This window comes from Ranitomeya variabilis, chromosome 8 (assembly GCF_051348905.1).
Source record: "Ranitomeya variabilis isolate aRanVar5 chromosome 8, aRanVar5.hap1, whole genome shotgun sequence".
Taxonomy (NCBI): Eukaryota; Metazoa; Chordata; class Amphibia; order Anura; family Dendrobatidae; genus Ranitomeya; species Ranitomeya variabilis.
The window spans coordinates 175,201,111-175,221,523 of NC_135239.1; the positions used below are offsets into that span (position 1 = coordinate 175,201,111).

General features: G+C 42.9%; 1 protein-coding gene across 22 annotated transcripts in view; it reads left to right on the forward strand.

The window, feature by feature from the left end:
* The window catches only part of IQSEC1 (IQ motif and Sec7 domain ArfGEF 1), a 746,975-nt gene that overhangs the window by 604,672 nt on the left and 121,890 nt on the right, over positions 1-20,413 (forward strand). Inside the window, exon 1 of one of the 22 annotated variants that reach the window (XM_077277649.1) lies at positions 4,126-4,271. The exons of 19 other annotated variants lie outside the window; for them this stretch is intronic. In XM_077277649.1, coding sequence (XP_077133764.1) covers positions 4,219-4,271 — 53 coding nt within the window. In that variant the 5' untranslated portion in view covers positions 4,126-4,218. Of the gene's footprint in view, positions 1-4,125; positions 4,272-17,899; positions 18,062-20,413 lie in introns of those variants that run through there. 2 more of the 22 variants (XM_077277647.1, XM_077277648.1) reach the window with 2 other exon arrangements.

Genomic DNA, 20,413 nt, shown 5'->3' on the forward strand with positions numbered 1-20,413 from the left:
GGGGGTGATTTGAACTTTTGTTTAATTAACTTTTTTCATATTTTTCCCCAAAATTTTTTTAAAACTTTTTACTCTGATTAATAGTCCCCTTAGGGGACTTGAAGCTGCAATCGTCCAATCGCTTGTGCTCCACTTAACAGTATATCAGCCCTGCTATGTATAGCACAAATCACGATCTCCTATGAACGCCATCTAAACGCGTTTCGAAGTATCTATAACTTCATCATGAGAAACCTCAGAAAACACTGACGTTCTATGGTTTTCCTGATGAAGTTATAGATTCTGCGAAACGCATTGAGAGTAAAACTGCTATCATGTCAAGGGCAGCACGGTGGCTCAGTGGTTGGCACTGTATGGTGGCTCCGAGGTTAGCATTGTATGGTGGCTCAGTGGTTAGTACTGTTTGGTGGCTCAGTGGTTAGCACTGTTGTTTTGCAACGCTGGAGTCCTGGGTTCAAATCCCACCAAGAACAACATCTGCAAGGAGTTTGTATGTTCTCCCCGTGTTTGCATGGGTTTCCTCCGGTTTCCTCCCACACTCCAAAGACATACTGATAGGGCATCTAGATTGTGAGTCCCAATGGGGACAGTGATGATAATGTCTGTAAAGTACTGCGGAATTAATGGCGTTATATAAGTGAGTAAAATAAATAAATAATGATATCCTGGATTCTTTTACATTTTTTATATTATATTTGATACATAATAACTTTTATCAGCATTTTGCTTTGCTTTAAACAAAAAAAAAAGAAACTCTGACATTGATAAAGTTACACTATCTAAGTGGATGTGATCATTTTGAGCATCCTGATTTATCGCAGAGAACTTTATTAGTGTGACCATGACCAGGGATTGAGTGGAAAGTCTGTGTTTTCTTGTGAAGGATCAGCTGATCTATGCAAAGGCAAAAATGGATGAAGATATTCTAGTTAAAGGGAATCTGTCACCAGGTTTGTGATGCCTCATCTGAGAGCAGTATAAAGTAAATGCAGAGATGCTGATTCCAGCAATGTATCACTTACTGGCATTCTTGCTGTAGTTTTGATATTATCATTGCTTTGTCTGCTGCAGCTTTGCTAGTCTTCTCAGTGATGAGCTCAATGTTATTCATTGATAGACAGCTTTGTGTCGATGCACAGTTTGGGCAGAAGGCTTTCCATCAATTCCAGTGGAGAGGTTAGAGAGCGGCATCACTGCTAGGACTAGCAGGTATAACTATTATCAAATCTACAGCAAGCAGCCCAGTAAGTGACACATCACTGGCATAAGTTCCTCAGTCCTTATTTATGGCCGCCATGAGTCTATAAAGCATACAGCTGCTGAGAGATTCAATTTAACTGCAAAACTATAATGTGTCTCTCACGGCAAAGATATATTTTGCATTTATGCAAATCTTAAAGGGAACCTGTCAGCCGATACATGCTGCCCAAAGCGTAGGCGGCCTGTATCAGCCCCTGGCTGTACAATAATGGCCGTGTATGTTTGTCTCTGACTGAAATAGCTGCCAGGGACTGATACATCGTCCACGGTTTGGGCTGCATGTATCGGCTGACAGGTTCCCTTTAAAGGGGTTGTACCAGGAAAGGTTATAAATGTACGATTGCTTGATCTTACTGCCGGGACCCACCCGTCACCAGTCCCCTGTGTGAATGGAGCGGTAGTAATCACGTGTGACCACTGTACCGTTCACTGTCTACTAGCATGGTGGTCGTATGTGCTCACTACTGACTGCTCCATTCACACCTTGGCCCCCATTTTTGGGATCAATAAGGCCCTGTGCATACGTTGACTATTTGGTGAGTTTTTGACTCGGCAGAATTTCTCCACCTATTTAAATTAGTTTACTTGCAGTTTTTTATTGCGTTTTTTTTACTCTACGATTTTTGTCTCTTGTTGCTATGTCATGATTTAAATAAAGCTGCTTTGTTTTTGATAGTTTTTGATATTTGCATTTCACAAAAATGTATTGATATACCTAGGTGCGGATAAAATGCATTTTTGATGCCATGTACATTTTTTACTTGCATAATTTCTGCACTTAATGCAAGTCTAAGGGGAAAATCCGCACAGAAAACTGCATGCAGTGGAGTCTGCCGTGATATTTTTGCATGTTTTCATAAAAACAGAAGTTATAGAAAAGTATAGTAAAGAAGACCCATCAAATTCAATGTATTATGATAGCATACTGTCATCTGAACTTCCACAAAGCACTGCTGTGCAGTAAACTTCAATGGGAGCTGAGCTGCAGTACCCGATAATGGCCACTACAGGGTGAGTGGAGCTGTGGGGCACAAGCGCTATTCATTGTTTATGCGGCTGCAGAATCTGCAGTCAGCTGATCAGTGCGCGTGCCGGATATCGTACATCCACCGATCTGATAATGATGACCTATCTTAACGATTAGTCTTCAGTATCTAAGTTCTGGACAACAGCTTAAAACTTTATATAAGACTGAGAAATATCATGTAAGTGTTTACAAAGTAGGGCCTCGTTCAGATTTGGCAATTTTGGAGTCTGCATTCCAGATGTAACACTGGAAGCAACTTCATATAACTAAAAAGCAATGCAAATGTTATATAAAATTATGAAAACCAGAAATCATTATATAGAATTACAGCTAGCATCTTTTATGGATCTAAGACTGACTTCTTCCTAAACTTATTGGTGTCTTGCAGAGGTATCATTGCATTGGTGCCCAGGAGCTTCAGTTTATACCTCTGGGCTAATGAATATGATGGCAGAACTGCTACACAGACAAACTACCGCAACAATGCTGAGTTCTACCATTCAGAGTATGTAGCAACCTGAGTGAAGAACCCTACGGCCACTGCAATGGCAGCTATTAGTGAGCATCGCCAGCATCTGTTACCTCTGTAGGTGACTGGTGCAGCAGAGAAACAGCTGAACTGAATATAATTAAATGGGTTATCCCATCAGGACGCACCTTGTTCTTTTGGGCTATTAGTCACTTGGAGAACAATATGGATCTAAGGGGCCCAGCGTTATACTACACTGTGTGCGTACTACATGTAATTGCTGCCAATATCAATTGGATAACAGGTGATGATTATCAGACCGGTTTCAATAATGATAAGGGTTGCAATGTTCAAAGTGTACAAAACCTGTAGAAAGGTATAGTCATAATGTTCTCATCCCTCACAGTACTCTACCAGCACTCTAGGTGCTGGAACATGCATTCTTAGTGCCCATATGTAACACCTTGACTGTTTGCTTGCTTGTACACAGTTTAACAGACAGGAGAGCAGGAGCTGAGAGATAACATAAAACCTGTGCTTACTTCTTATATCTGTCTCTGCCAACATTTTTAAAGTCCCAGACGCCCTCTTTAATGGGCAGTAGACAACAAGTTACACAGAAGGGAGACACCTAGTGGCCAGGAATTTGTAGTGATCTGTTTGAAGGTCAGACAGCATTAAAGTCATTTGGAAATTGTCTACTTATCACATTATCTATCAAATAAGATCAAGATAAGTACAGTGACCATCTAAATGAGCCCTTAATTTAATTATTCCCACAACTCATGGATTTGAATGCAATAAAATTTGCAGCTAAAAAAAATGGTCTTCTAGCTCCTCTCAAGGAAGATGGTCGATAATCCGTCATAGCCTAGATTAGATACGGACTGGTCTTCTCCGAGATGGTTTTTGGAGAGGTTCCATGTGTTTAGTGTATGCCGTATATGATGGGTAAAGGCTGTCGCTAACAATATCTCATCAGAAGTCTTGGAGATGGTGATGAGTGGTCAGAATGTTGGCATTGGAGGAGAAGAAACAGGTCTCATACGAGGAGCTAAATCCATACGTATCTGCCTTTGCCTGTGTGGTTTATTCCAATTTGTTCTTCTGTCCGGTGCAGTTTTCATGCAACACTGAGGCCATTGATTGGTGTTGTTTAACAGTCGATATTCATTCAACATCAGCCGGAAAAAGATGATATAGTACGCTGCTGCGGCTCTCGCTCTATTTTTTTTTTATTATTATTAGTGCAAAACTCCTATCTACTGAAATGAAGAAAAAGGTCATCTGACGTTTTGGAATATTACCATTAGGAGCAGCATGATTACGAGACTGCATTTTTGGGTGGCTTGTTGACTCTGGGCAGAAAACATTTGGAGTCAGCAGATGTGAGGAATTCCCGCAGCTCAGACCGCAGCACAGATTATACACACAAAGGGACTCCGCTTCATCCAGATGACCAATGCAAAGTGGTGGAAAGCCAGAACGGAGAAATCGGAGGTCACCGGAGCCCAGGTGAGAGAATGCCACCAAAGATCGGAGCTACTCGGTATAGGACGTATCCAGGGAGGGCGCGACGGGCAGGTGCCATGGGAGCTGAGGGCACCAACCAGCCGCTCTACTTTGGCCAGAACGGACACTAGGGAGATAATGGTTCTCACTACTTATAGAGACCTATTTACAAAAAAAGCTTTATAGGAACCAAAATCGATGCAAATAAGCTTTCATTAAGAAAGGAGAAAACTGATCCCAGCAAAGCCACTGGCTCATTCGCAAGGAAGAAAGAGGCATCTATAGATTTCCATTTTATTTTAAATTTTGTCAGTACAGGGCAAAATATTGGGAGATAGACTGATTTTAGTATACGGTACTGTATCTGTGTACATAATAAATATGACGATTTTAGTATATGGTACTGTATCTGTGTGCCTAATGATTAGGCTGATTTTGGTATATGGTACTGTGTCTGTGTGCATAAAAATTAGGCTAATTTTAGTAAATGCTACTTTATCGTCTGCATAAAAATTAGGCTGATTTTAGTATATGGTGCTGTATCCGTGTACATAATAATTAGGCTGATTTTAGTATATGGTTCTGTATCTGTGAGATTAATAATTAGGCTGATTTTAGTATATGGTACTGTATCGTCTGCATTATGCGTCCTGCATTACTCTGTATATGTAATATCTATTTTTAAGGGGTAATACGTGTCCATGCCTATAGTTAAATCTCTGATCTAAATTCGTTTTGGCAGGCTGACTTTTTATGGAGAAGGCGATTGCTTTATTCTTAGTATTGTACATTTGTAGTTCCTCCTTGCGCTAATATTGAAGTAACCGCAGATGACAATGATGACATACTTTTTATGATGTCGGCACACACCATAAAATACCTTTACCTATTGTCAGGCAGAATTGTATTTGTGTGTTACATCCTCCTACCGAGCAAGTACAAGGCATTGTAAGGGAGAAATAATGTGTACTGTGCACACTGTGAGAACAGCGCAGTAATGCTTCTCTCTTCTTACATATTTGTGACCCAGTGATACACAGACAGATAGAAGCAGAAGAACTAGAGGAGGATTCCTGCAGAAGGTTCGGTTCAGGGTCACGTCTCCCCCAGGACTCTGACTGCACCCAGCACTTGTGTTCTGGATACCGGAGAATTCTGTCCCAAATTCTGTCCCTGACTGTTGCCATTATAACAAATAGCACAAGGAGCGCAGCAGGGGGCAGGGTTCTCCTTGATGCTTGACCTCTGACTTGAGGACCATTTACAGGCACAAGTGACATCTGGAACAGCTCAACTACTCGGACTCTCCCTTGGAGCTATGTGCCTTGATTGCTTAGGTTTATGAAGGAGGATGTATGCATATCTAGTGAAGCCTCTCTCAAAGACCACCTCTTTGAGAAGACCCTTTTATCCAGACCAGATTTCAGTTCCATCTTCTTTAAAGCGGACCTGTCATCTGCCAAAAAGATGAGGTCTAAGGGGTGAAGTATCAGCAAGTTGGCATAGGGAGACTTATAGGTTGCAGTGCTCCTCTGGAATTTTATAAATATCGGTGCATTGCATGGCCTATTAGTCTCTTTACGCTATTTTGGCACTCTCCCCAAATAGAAACTTCTTTACCCCTTAAAGCCCCATCAGAGGTCTCTCACCCAACCAAACAAGTTCTCCAGCTTTGCACTGATGAGAGGCAAAAACCCCGAAACACGTGTCTGTGCAAATTGAGTTTCTGATTTAACTTCTTATCCTAAGTCATGTGGACAAGGCCCTTTAAAGGGTCAATGTTGACTTTTAGGATTTCTACATCCAATAGGTGACGCTAGAGTTCCTCTCTGATGAGGCTTGCTGCTTATTCCCTTGAAAATTTACTTATTTTCACCTGGTGTGAACGTCGCTCTTCTCTCGAATCTGGTGTTGATTTCCTTATATTCTTCAGCCTCTCTATTCCTGAGATATGGCTCTCTCTGTACTTTATTGTCCATGTGGGCGTGATACTCAAGAAGATGCCTACAGAAGACCACACCCACTTCGATAAAAATGCTTCATTTACATACAGGGATCGGAGGGTCATATCTCAGGAATGGAGAGGCTCAAGAAGAAAAGAAAAACAACCCCGGATTCGGGAGAACGGCGCCAATAGGAAAAAAATACATATTTATGGCAAGTGACAAGTCCTTTTTTAGGTCACCACTATTCAAGGCATTTTTGGGTGGCAGATAGATAATGATGAGATACTTCTATCATTAAATTATTATTAGTAATGAAGGACTGAGGTTCTCATGTATCAAGTGTAAAATGAAAAGCAAAATGGGAATTTATAGGATACAGGACATATTTATGCTGAGTAAATATTTTCCCCGCACACCGCGCTGCTTGTTCCATAACTGGAAGCAGATCAACATCATATGATCCGGAATACAAATGATTTACAATGTCATTCTTGGCAGCGTTTTCTGTTTTGCCTTAAAATCGAAATATTGAAGATCTGTCGGTAAAACGTATCTGAATCTTCAAATTATATGTCGTTGCCGCTGAAGCTCCCACCTTGTTATCTGCAGGATTTGCTGAGTTTTGCAGTCCCCCATTATTGCTCCACAGACAAGCAAAGGCTCTTTTATGACATTGGTCTATACCTGAAGATGCAACTCCTGCTTCCTTTTCCCTACATCCCTCCAAAATGATATCTGCATTTATCATTGTTTTTTCAATCAGTGTCCGTCTCATTGGCTGAGAGCTGCTGAGTGATGGACTGCAGCGCTCCTACATGTCCTGTTCAGTCGAATGCAAATAACACTATGGAATCTCTCAATCACTGGTTCAAGACGTATGATCACCTCAAAATGCTCCTATTGTATTTTGGATCCTCAGCCCGGGTTTCTTATCCACTGCCATCTCCTCTGAGTGATAATCTCCTGCTGATAAAACACTGATTTTATTGAAATCACAACACAAAGCCCAGTAAGTATGGCTTTTCTGCCTGTGTCCGCCCCTGAGCTGCATGATTATTATGGCTTTTCTGTCTGTATCCGCCCCTGAGCTCCATGATTATTATGGCTTTTCTGTCTGTGTCCGCCCCTGAGCTGCATGATTGTTATGGCTTTTCTGCCTGTGTCCGCCCCTGAGCTGCATGATTATTATGGCTTTTCTGTCTGTATCCGCCCCTGAGCTCCATGATTATTATGGCTTTTCTGTCTGTGTCCGCCCCTGAGCTGCATAACTATTATGGCTCTTTTGTCTGTGTCCGCCCCTGAGCTGCATAACTATTATGGCTCTTTTGTCTGTGTCCGCCCCTGAGCTGCATAACTATTATGGCTCTTTTGTCTGTGTCCGCCCCTGAGCTCCATGATTATTATGGCTCTTCTGCCTGTGTCCGCCCCTGAGCTGCATGATTATTATGGCTCTTCTGTCTATGTCTGCCCCTGAGCTGCATGATTATGATAGCTCTTCTGCCTGTGTCCGCCCCTGAGCTGCATAATTATTATGGCTCTTCTGTCTGATCGCCCCTGAGCTGCATGATTATTATGGCTCTTCTGCAGTCTATTAATATGTGACGGGCAATCCTAAAATGTTATGTATAACATCTTGGGATGACATTAGCTTCAGGTTTGCCAACTGTCCAGAAACTTGATGCTGTCTATCAATTTGGCCATCCTGATTAGGTCTTTTCTTGGTTGATGCTGCAGTTATGCCAACATTCATGATCTCAGGTGGAAAAAGCTCATCAGTCATTGTTCTACTACAAGACACTAGAGACGTAACCGGAAGTGGCCCTTGGATAATAATGGTCATGGATCCCTTACGATCCATCACATTTATAATATAAAATCTCGGTAACATTAAATAACGTTGTATTTACTTCATTTATCTCTATGCATTTTTTACGTTTTTCTGGACCCTGCATCCGACTCTGGACTTTTGAAGCCCCTTATGGCATTGAGATCTCTAACACCGAGTCTATCCCTGCTAGAGGCCGACAATCCCCCCTATGAGTAGGCAGAAGAGGCCATTATAGGATCACTGTGTGCATCGTACAGTAATTTTTCCTTTGTATTTTACAGATGATTTAGTAGCGATATAGTACAATAAAACAACATATAAAGTATCTTTCCTCACAATACAGCATTTGTTATTTCTCCCTGAAATATTTCAGATGTTTTTATAGGAGGACGGCGCTGGCACCCAGCCAGTGCCCCTTGTTACAGATTGTGGAATGGTTCTGCCTCAAGTGCGGACGACCTGATTATTTCCCAATGACATTGAAAGTTAGAAGACACAGGATTGATCTGTTCATCCTTCAAAGCTGCTTATTTGACAAGGATAATATATTATCTGTGATTGTATCACATCCTTCCCTTCTCTTTTTCTACAGACAGACGGAGCTTTATAATGTGGCGCTACTGAATATTTCTTCCTAATATTATCTGTGGGAATGTTATGCCTCACATATATTAATAGTCTGCATGTATCAAGCCTTCTTTTTATTGTTTAGACAAAAAGTGCTTTGAGTTATTTTTCCACGTATTAAATTACAGAAGCCCTCCCATAAAGTTTAGTTTTTTTACTAATTCTGTATATATGTTTATGTACTGTGGTGCGTGTGTTGATAAACTCACCTTCACTGCGCCGTTCCGCTCCTCTTCTAAGTGACGTTATCGCACGTCAGACTCTCCAGGTCACATTTTGCTCAGTGTGACCTGGAAGTGGCTTTTACAATTTTACCATTTTCACTTTGTAAACGAAACCCAATATTAGTCTGATACCTTTGCATGAATCAGTTTTCAACATTCATCTCAATATTATCACAAGCAGAGTTACAACACAAGATATCCGCTGTACTGTATATAGCTTACTAACGAACACAGCAGTCACAATATGTAATGGTCACAGCTCATCTCCTCCCCTTCCTTGCACAGCGACCATGTCATGCAGCACACCTAGAAAACTCTTCTATCTAAGTCAGGGATATCAAACTCAAACACACAGAGGGCCAAAATGAAAAACTTGGACAAAGGCACGGGCCAACCAGTATTCAGTATAATGGGCCCCGCATAGTCCTCCATAGTCCTCCATACAGAATAATAGGCCCCACAAAGTCCTCCATACAGTATAATGGGCCCCACATTATCCTCCAAACAGAATAATAAGCCCCACATAGTCCTCCATACACTATAATGGGTCCTACATAGTCCTCCTCCATACAGAATAATAGGCCCCACATAGTCCTTCATACCTTCATACACTATATTGGGTCCCACATAGTCCTCCATACATTATAATGGGCCCCACATAGTCCTCCAAATGGAATAATAGGCCCCACATAGTCCTCCATACACTATAATTGGCCCCACATAGTCCTCCATACAGAATAATAGGCCCCACATAGTCCTCCATACAGAATAATAGGCCGCACATAGTCCTCCATACATTATAATGGGCCCCACATAGTCCTCCATACATTTTAATGGGCCCCACATAATCCTCTATGCAGAATAATAGGCCCTACATAGTCCTCCATACATTATAATGGGATCCACATAGTCCTCCATACAGAATAATAGGCCCCACATAGTCCTCTATACAGAATAATAGGCCCCAAATAATCATCCATACATTAGAGTGGGCCCCACATAGTCCTCCATACAGAATAATAGTCCCCACATAGTCCTCCATACACTATAATGGGTCCTACATAGTCCTCCTCCATACAGAATAATAGGCCCCACATAGTCCTCCATACACTATATTGGGTCCCACATAGTCCTCCATACATTATAATGGGCCCCACATAGTCCTCCAAATGGAATAATAGGCCCCACATAGTCCTCCATACACTATAATTGGCCCCACATAGTCCTCCGTACAGAATAATAGGCCCCACATAGTCCTCCATACAGAATAATAGGTCGCACATAGTCCTCCATACATTATAATGGGCCCCACATAGTCCTCCATACAGAATTATAGGCCCCATATAGTCCTCCATACGTTATAATGGGCCCCACATAGTCCTCCATACAGAATAATATGCCCCACATAGTCCTCCATACATTTTAATGGGCCCCACATAATCCTCTATACAGAATAATAGGCCCTACATAGTCCTCCATACATTATAATGGGATCCACATAGTCCTCCATACAGAATAATAGGCCCCACATAGTCCTCTATACAGAATAATAGGCCCCACATAATCATCCATACATTAGAATGGGCCCCACATAGTCCTCCATACAGAATAATACGCCCCACATAGTCCTCCATGCAGAATAATAGGCCCCACATAGTTCTCCATACAGTATAATGGGCCCCACAAAGTCCTCCATACAGTATAATGGCCCCACATAGTTCTCCATGCAGAATAATAGGCCCCACATTTCCCACAGTAGTGGCTGTACCCTAAGGTTATGTGGGCAAAAATTGTTATCCTATTCTTATAAATAGGACTTTTTATTATTTAGTCATCGGAATTGATCCCTTTAGTCCAAGTAATTAAACCAAGCTTGTAGAGGATTCTAGCATAAGGCATCATACAAGACCTGGCTCCCAGGTTGTCTATTCTCAGTTCTCAGTACATTTTGTGGATTCATGTTCTGCATTGTGCTCTTCTATGAAATATTCTCTGCTGTCCCTATGCTGCCATGTAACATGCTTTACTAACCAAGAACAATGTATTACTCTCCCTCTGCTGTCAATGTGACATGTTCTGCTTGCTCCATACATTGTCTCCTTCCCAGATACAATATTCATCTGTCTCCCAGTGTAGCTCATGTGCTGTTGTCTTGGTGTACAGTACCTGGCAAAGCTGTAGAGATTGCAAAGGTTGCAGCTACATCCAAAGCTGATGTCTTAGGCCGCCGTCACACATGCGAGTTTTACGGACGTAAGAGCGCAGAAACTACGTGTGTAAAACTCGCATAACATACGGCACAATGCTTCTCAATGGGTCTCGTCCTATCAGCCGTATATTACGGATCCGTAATATACGGCGTTCTACGGCCGTACAAAATCGCAGCGTGCTGCGTTTGTCAGCGTATTGCGCAAATAACACGCCAATGAAAGTCTATGGGGGCGAGAAAAATACGGATTCCACACGGACCAGCAGTGTGACTTGCGAGAAATACGCAGCGGTGTTAGTGAAAAGTCGGTAATTCAATTGCCGGCTTTTCATTTCTCCTGCCTAAACCCGACAGGATATGAGACATGGTTTACATACAGTAAACCATCTCATATCCCCTTTTTTTTTTGCATATTCCACACTACTAATGTTAGTAGTGTGTGTATGCAAAATTTGGGCGCTGTAGCTGCTAAAATAAAGGGTTAAATGGCGGAAAAAATTGGCGTGGGCTCCCGCGCAATTTTCTCTGCCAGAGTGGTAAAGCCAGTGACTGAGGGCAGATATTAATAGCCAGGAGAGGGTGTTATGGTTCTCAATGGCAAGAGAACATAGCCCAGCATACATAGGAACTAGCTCTTGGAAGGATGGAAACTTAAACTGACCATGAACTAAACCTGCCGCACAACTAACAGTAGCCGGGTAGCGTAGCCTGCGTTTTATCCCTAGACGCCCAGCGCCGGCCGGAGGACTAACTAATCCTGGCAGAGGAAAATATAGTCCTGGCTCACCTCTAGAGAAATTTCCCCGAAAGGCAGACAGAGGCCCCCACATATATTGGCGGTGATTTAAGATGAAAATGACAAACGTAGTATGAAAATAGGTTTAGCAAAATCGAGGTCCGCTTACTAGATAGCAGGAAGACAGAAAGGGTACTTTCATGGTCAGCTGAAAACCCTATCAATACACCATCCTGAAATTACTTTAAGACTCTAGTATTAACTCATAACATCAGAGTGGCAATTTCAGATCACAAGAGCTTTCCAGACACAGAAACGAAACTGCAGCTGTGAACTGGAACAAAATGCAAAAAACAAACAAGGACAAAAGTCCGACTTAGCTGGAAGTTGTCTGGTAGCAGGAACATGCACAGAAAGGCTTCTGATTACAATGTTGACCGGCATGGAAGTGACAGAGGAGCAAGGTTAAATAGCGACTCCCACATCCTGATGGGAACAGGTGAACAGAGGGGATGATGCACACAAGTTCAATTCCACCAGTGGCCACCGGGGGAGCCCAAAATCCAATTTCACAACAAGAGGGTCCATGGTTATTGGCCCCCCCGTGGCTAAAAACATCTGCCCCCAGCCACCCCAGAAAAGGCACATCTGGACGATGCGCCTATTCTGGCACTTGGCCACTCTCTTCCGACTCCCGTGTAGCGGTGGGATATAGGGTAATGAAGGGTTAATGCCACCTTGCTATTGTAAGGTGACATTAAGCCAGAATAATAATGGAGAGGCGTCAATTATGACACCTATCCATTATTAATCGATTTGTTTGAAAGGGTTAAAAAACACACACACACACACACATGATTTAAAAGTATTTTAATGAAATAAACACAGCGTTTGTTTTAATATTTTATTGCTCTCTCAATCCATTTGCATACCCTCGCTTGGCAAAACAATAAACGCACAAGATACATACCTTCTGCTGACCCGTCACGTCCCACGAGGTAATCCATCTGAAGGGGTTAAAATAATTTACAAGCAGGAGCCCTGCAAATGCAGCTGTGCTCGTGCTTGTAATTCCCCGGCGAATGAAGGAAATGTAGGCCATTAACCTACATTTCCTTCAGTCGCGGTGATGCGCCCCTGGTGGATGTCCTCATATGACCTGGAGCGTGGGAAAAAGTTCCCAGGCTGCAGTTCATGAGAACATCCAGCAGGGGCGCATCACCGCGACTGAAGGAAATGTAGGTCAATGACCTACATTTCCTTCATTCGCCGGGGAATTACAAGCACGAGCACAGCTGCATTTGCAGGGCTCCTGCTTGTAAATTATTTTAACCCCTTCAGATGGATTACCTCGTGGGACGTGATGGGTCAGCAGAAGGTATGTATCTTGTGCGTTTATTGTTTTGCCAAGCGAGGGTCTGCAAATGGATTGAGAGAGCAATAAAATATTAAAACAACAGCTGTGTTTATTTCATTAAAATACTTTTTAATAACGTGTGTGTGTGTTTTTTAACCCTTTCATACAATTGGATTAATAATGGATAGGTGTCATAATTGACGCCTCTCCATTATTAACCTGGCTTAATGTCACCTTACAATAGCAAGGTGACATTAACCCTTCATTACCCCATATCCCACCGCTACACGGGAGTGGGAAGAGAGTGGCCAAGTGCCAGAATAGGCGCATCTTCCAGATGTGCTTTTTCTGGGGTGGCTGGGGGCAGATGTTTGTAGCCAGGGGGGGCCAATAACCATGGACCCTCTCCTGGCTATTAATGTCTGCCGTCAGTCACTGGCTTTACCACTCTGGCGGAGAAAATTGCGCGGGAGCCCACGCCAATTTTTTCCGCCATTTAACCCTTTATTTTAGCAGCTACAGCGCCCAAATTTTGCATACACACACTACTAACATTAGTAGTGTGGAATATGAAAAAAAAAAGGGGATATGAGATGGTTTACTGTATGTAAACCATGTCTCATATCATGTCGGGTTTGGGAAGGAGAAATGAAAAGCTGGCAATTGAATTACCGGCTTTTCACAGATATCGCGCTGAATGAAATCTAAATACAGAATGTATATATATGTGTCTCAATGACATATATATATGTATATATATATATACTGTATATATGTTTTCCCGAACATTTGAGCACATAAATCCATTAGATGTCGGTTTTGCAAGCCTGCGAGAAAATATCGCAGTACGGATGCCATACGGATTACATACGGAGGATGCCATGCGCAAAATACACTGACACACCCTGCCTACGGATCACTATTTTGGGAACATTTCTCCGTATTACGGCCGTATTACGGCCGTAAAATATGGACCGTATTGTCTTACGCCGAGTGTGATGCCGGCCTTAGGCCGGAGACACACTGCTGCGAGATACGGCCGAGTCTCGCTGGTTAAAAGCAAGCTGTGGCACCTGCACTCCGGAGCGGAGCGTGCAGCTCCATGTATTGCTATGCAGCTGCACGCTCCGCTCCGGAGTGCAGGTGCCACAGCTTGCTTTTAACCAGCGAGACTCGGCCGTATCTCGCAGCAGTGTGTCTCCGGCCTTAGGCTAAGTTCCCATGATGAGTTTTCAGTGATTTTTTTGCGTATTTAAAAAAAAAAAAACATGCAAATAACCTACTTTACTTAATGAGTGCATAAATGCTGCGGAAGATCCGCAACATCAAAAACTCACTAAAAGCTCATTGTGGGATTTTAGCCTTGGATGTATCTCTGCCTGATTACTAGAGATTAAGTAATTGCGGACCTGTGCCGCTGGTGGTATATCCAACAAAGGAATCCAGTCCAGTACTGTATAAGGGTAACAGTGCGGTTTATTCTAAATGTGTTTCGCAGTGCTCTCACTTCATCAGGAGATCCACAATGATCTTCAGTTCTCCTGATGAAGTAAGAACACTGCGAAACGCATCAAGATAATCCGCACTGTTATCCTTACACCTGATTTTTTAAAGGTGTTGTCAACTGCTAGGGCAACCCCTTCTTAAACTAAATGCATGGCTCCCGATAAAATAATAAAGCCTATACTCACCTCCCGTGCCGGCACTGTTCCAGCGCAGCATCGGCACTCACGGCCCCGGGGCTGTCATGTGGTGAATTGGCACGTGATGCCCGGCGTCCAGTCAGCGCTGGCGTCACTGTCTCCGCCTCCTGTCGAAATGAACATGAAGATGATGCCAGGGATCAGCTGCAGCCCGGTGATTATTGTAATTGGTTTTACTTTTGCCACTATCTCCTCTCCTCACCTAGGGTGCAATACTTTGCTGGTACAACATACTTTACTTCTATGTTCTCTTGTAACATGTTCTGTTTTCCCGGGACAATGTCTTCTGCTTTTACATTGTGTCCATTATACGTTGGGGATTTTCCTATCATTTCACCTCATCTCCAACCTGCGACAGCCCTAAATAAACAGTTGACGCTAAGTTTCCTCTTCTGTAGCCTTACCCAACTGGTGACTGCTGCAGCCAATCACTGGCCTGATCAATATAAAGCACAAGCCCTAAGGCCGGTATAAGGCCGGTAGTTGGCTGCAGCAGTCATACTGGATACTTGGGGCATTGCTGTCAAGGTAAACAGGAGACCATCAGGAAGGAACCGCTGGAACGCCACGGCTACGTTGTACTTGGACCGTACGATTCAGCGTTTGTTATTGCTGATCGTGGGCATGTACCCCAAGGATAACATGGTGAGCAATGATGGAGACAGAACATTAATACAATTATCTTTCCTCATATACAGCACATGTTATCAGCAGCACTTCCCCTGTGTACATGTGACAGTAGATGATCTTTATGCCTTCACATCACTGGATGAACAAGCATTTTGCTCACAATCTAGATTCCCTATCAGTATGTCTTTGGGGTGTGGGAGGAAACTGGAGGAAAACTATGGGAGAACATACAAACTCCTTGCAGATGTTGTCCTTGGTGGGATTTGAACCCAGGACCCCAGCACCACAAAGCCACAGTGCTAACCACTAATCCACCATGCAGTGCTAACCACTGAGCCACCATACAGTGCTAACCACTGATTTACCATACAATGCTAACCACTGAGCCACCATACAGTGCTAACCACTGATCCACCATAACGTGCTATCCACTAAGCCACCATGCAGTGCTAACCACTGAGCCACCATACAGTGCTAACCACTGATTTACCATACAATGCTAACCACTGAGCCACCATACAGTGCTAACCACTGAGCCATTATACAGTGCTAACCACTGAGCCAGCATAGTGTTACTATTTAGCCACCGTGCAGTGCTAACTACTGAGCCACTATAGAGTGCTAACCACTGAGATACCATACAATGCTAACCACTGAGCCACCATAAGGTGCTAACCACTGAGCCACCATAAGGTGCTAACCACTGAGCCACTAAGCTGCCCTATCTGCTTTTCTTGCTAATGCTTTCTATTGAGATTCAGTGAAGACTCATCTCAGGAGCCAGAACTGCAGACTTTCTTTTAAAATGTCGAACAGCTCATGATAAATGTCTCTAAACCAGACAAATGTTCTGAAAATAGCACAACTTCCACGGCAGCCGGGCTGCATCATACATCGACCTGCCTTATGTACTGCTATGTAATCAGACATTTATAGACACCTGTGCCTCTGCTGCCTGGACTTGTTTCAAAAGGAAAATGATATAATCTTGTAGTCTGGATAGCTCAGTGGCTCTGCAGTTAGCACTGTATGGTGGCTCAGTGGTTAGCACTGTATGGCGGCTCAGTGGTTAGTACTGTATGGTGGCTCAGTGGTTAGTACTGTATGGTGGATCAGTGGTAGCATTGTATGGTGGCTCAGTAGTTAGTACTGTATGGTGGCTCAGTGGTTAGCACTGTATGATGGTTCAGTGGTTAGTACTGTATGGTGGATCAATGGTAGCATTGTATGGTGGCTCAGTGGTTAGTACTGTATGGTGGATCAGTGGTTAGGACTGTATGGTGGCTCAGTAGTTAGTACTGTATGGTGGCTCAGTGGTTAGCACTGTATGATGGCTCAGTGGTTAGTACTGTATGGTGGATAAATGGTAGCATTGTATGGTGGCTCAGTGGTTAGCACTGTATGGCGGCTCAGTGGTTAGTACTGTATGGTGGATCAGTGGTTAGGACTGTATAGTGGCTCAGTAGTTATTACTGTATGGTGGCTCAGTGATTAGCACTGTATGATGGCTCAGTGGTTAGTACTGTATGGTGGATCAATGGTAGCATTGTATGGTGGCTCAGTGGTTAGCACTGTATGGCAGCTCAGTGGTTAGTACTGTATGGTGGCTCAGTGATTAGCACTGTATGGTGGCTCAGTGGTTAACACTGTTAGTTTACAGTGCTGCTGGATCCTGCTTTTAAATCCCACCAAGGACTACATCTGCAAGGAGTTTGTACATTCTCCCCATGTTTGCGTGGTACTCTGTTTTTTTTCCCCACACTCATACTGATTGGGAATTCAGATTATTGAGACCCATTGGGGACAGTGATAAAAAAAAATCTCTGTAAAGCTCTCCTGAATATATCGATGCTACATAGGCAGCATAATAAATGGACGTCTTAAAAAGCGATGGCAGATCTTAATAAATACGGCTAGCTCCATATGTGGCTGATTTCAGGATCACTTTTGCATTAAATGTAAAGCTTGGTTCAGTGTGCTGGCACTATATAAATATTGATATAATTGTTGTTACTATTAGTATCATTAATAATAATAATAATAATAATAATAATAATAATAATAATTCTGGTCCTAGTAAGAAAATGAGCCATAAGTGCAGGAGCAGTGCCCCTAGACTTCGGGGTAACTGTGCCCCATTGATCAGCCCTTCCTGACAGTATACACTGCTCTGTTCCCTGTTCTCCAGCTCTGGACTATTTACCAGTTTCCTGTTCCTTGGAAAACACAAGCGCAAGCAATGGGCAGCAAATGAGAGCAGTTTAATCCAGTGTCCCTCCTCCTCCTCCTCTCCCCCCTATCCCAGCTTCCCTGCCAGCCCCCCATCCTCCCCTGGACTGGAAGGGTGGACCTCTCTGCTGATTCTTCCGGATCACTGCAGAAGCAGCCGGTCAGGGGGGATACAGGATGTTGGGGTCCCAGTTGGGATGATGTGACACCGTCACCTTGTCCTGTCCCTGCGCTGAGCCATGTGGTGCCTGCAGTGTAACTCGGAGAGGACCCAGTCTCTGCTGGAGCTTGAACTGGACAGCTGGTAATACAGAATATTTATATATATGGACACAAATAGCACGCACCATTGTATATACTACACTACGCACAAAACACCACGGGGTCCTCGCAGGGACCAGCGCCTGCAATGTATACAAAATGCTGCAATAAGTCACCGCTACATCAAATATTTTCCGCCACTTTTATACAAATCCCGTCACACCAGACACAATGTTGTAGACGGTTTACAAGACCACTGCGCAACAACGTAGAAAAGTGACGTAAAACTTCCTCCACAATGCATAGTGCTACACTGTATAACATCCTGTCTATGGGACGGTATCAGCTGTAATGTGTTTTGTGCTATTTGCAGACTTTGTGCTATTTACTGTATCTTTTTAGTTTATATAGGATTCAAATCTGCAGTCCTATGTAAAAGAAGGGGCAACGCATTATTTGACATGCTTTTGGAAAAACTGAATCGATTCTGTTATGCTGTATGTAGTTTGAAGCCATTATCGTACATATCGGTCGTATTACATTTTGTTTTTTATAACTTTTGGGCACTTTGTTTTCTATTAATCTTGCATAGAAATGCCATAAAAGCAGATGTTAGAACTTTTAATGAATGGTGCGTCCCACCTAAATATGACTCTTTGTGAAAGTATGTGCCCACGTCTGGAATATGCTTCCCTTCTGGAATAGTAGTACGTGTGGGTAATGAATGGTTAAACTGGATGAAGTCACAGGGCAGCGCCGTAAAGGAGAAAATGATGCCTCGACTTTCAGTAAAGTAGTTCCAGATCTTCCATCTTTACGATAAAACATGCACTAAATATGCAGAGAATGACAAACTAGCATTTGGTGATGGCAGATTCCCCCTGGAGATTGCAGTTGTATAGCTTGTGAGTGTAATGTTAGTGTTCTGCAGAATTAAAACCACTGAGCCACCATACAGTGCTAACCACTGAGCCAGAAATTGGACCAATCATAGGGAAGCGATGATCAGAAGTGTCAGTACCACAATCGTAAATAGTCCAAAGTCATACTTGTTTTTATTGGCACCTTCCCATTCATTGTACCAACAGGATACATTTTATTAGCATTAGTATCTGGACTTGTATACTCAGTTGGCTTTAAAAGGAACCACTCACCAGTTTTTGTGTCTCCGAACAAATGGCACCACCTTTGTCTGCTTCTGCATGCCACAAACATGTCTACCATCTCCTGACTCCCCCTGTATACATGCAAAAATGCCATTTTATGGTCCGGTCGGATGGGCATTCCAGCTGTGATGTCTATGCCTCCTCCCTGGTCCTGATCGATCAAAGCTGAAGGATGGAGATGTGGATGACGCTTCCTGCATCATCCACATAGCAAAACGAGATTTCTCACCTTGCCCTACTGTGGGCAGAGCATAAAACATCACTGCGCAGGCGTCATTCCATCTCCAATGTACCCTGCCGCTGGAAATAACTGGATGACTTCACTCAGCGCTGTTGCAGTGATGTTTTTGGTTCTGCCCACACTAGGGCAGGGCAAAGTTCATCTGGGTGGATATGTGAGGTTACTGCTCAGGCGCAAAATCTTGTTTCTCTATGTGGATGAGGCAGGACATGTCAAAGCAGGAGGACAGTGAGTAGGAGCAGAGAGGAGGCACAGAAGCCACTGGGAGGATGCCCATCGGACCGGACCATCCTTGTTTAAAAACAGCGCGGGAGCAATTAAAATTGCATTTTTGGGGTATACAGGTGATGTTAGACATTTGTTCAGAGACACAAAAATGGTGACAGACTCCCTTTAATAACAAATGAAATAACTGTGTCACGGTGCGCCAACAAGTCACTCTCCCATGGCCAAGAACTGTTGAATCAACGCCATTGATACACCTAATAGCAGTCACTTTATTAGATCGCATTAATTCTTAAACTGATTGGTTGAAATTCAGGAGGGATTAATGATCTAATGCCAATTTGGGTTTATCGTTAATGCTTCATTAAATCGCCTCCGTAATCAGCTTTGTGTAATATTGCTTTGTGTGCTTTCAGTTTTAATTTCTTTTAGACCAATTTTCACTTTGACATTAGAAATAATTTTATTGGGCCAAATTTGTTGCAATCCTTTAATTTTTGGTACTTTTTCAGTGCAGTGGGTTTTTTTTTGGAAATAGGGTTACCGAATGTGTAATAGATATATTGTTCATTAACCATTGGTTTGTAGAATCTACTTTTCTTGTATGTGGATTTACATAAAAAAAGATCATCTATGTAACGTCAATGGTAACATTTCTACATTGATCTAAATACATATAGGAATTACATGCCTGGGAAAACCAGCAATAACTTTTAGGACTTACAGTATGTCGTAAGGGTCAGATTTGTATCTGGGATCTCCA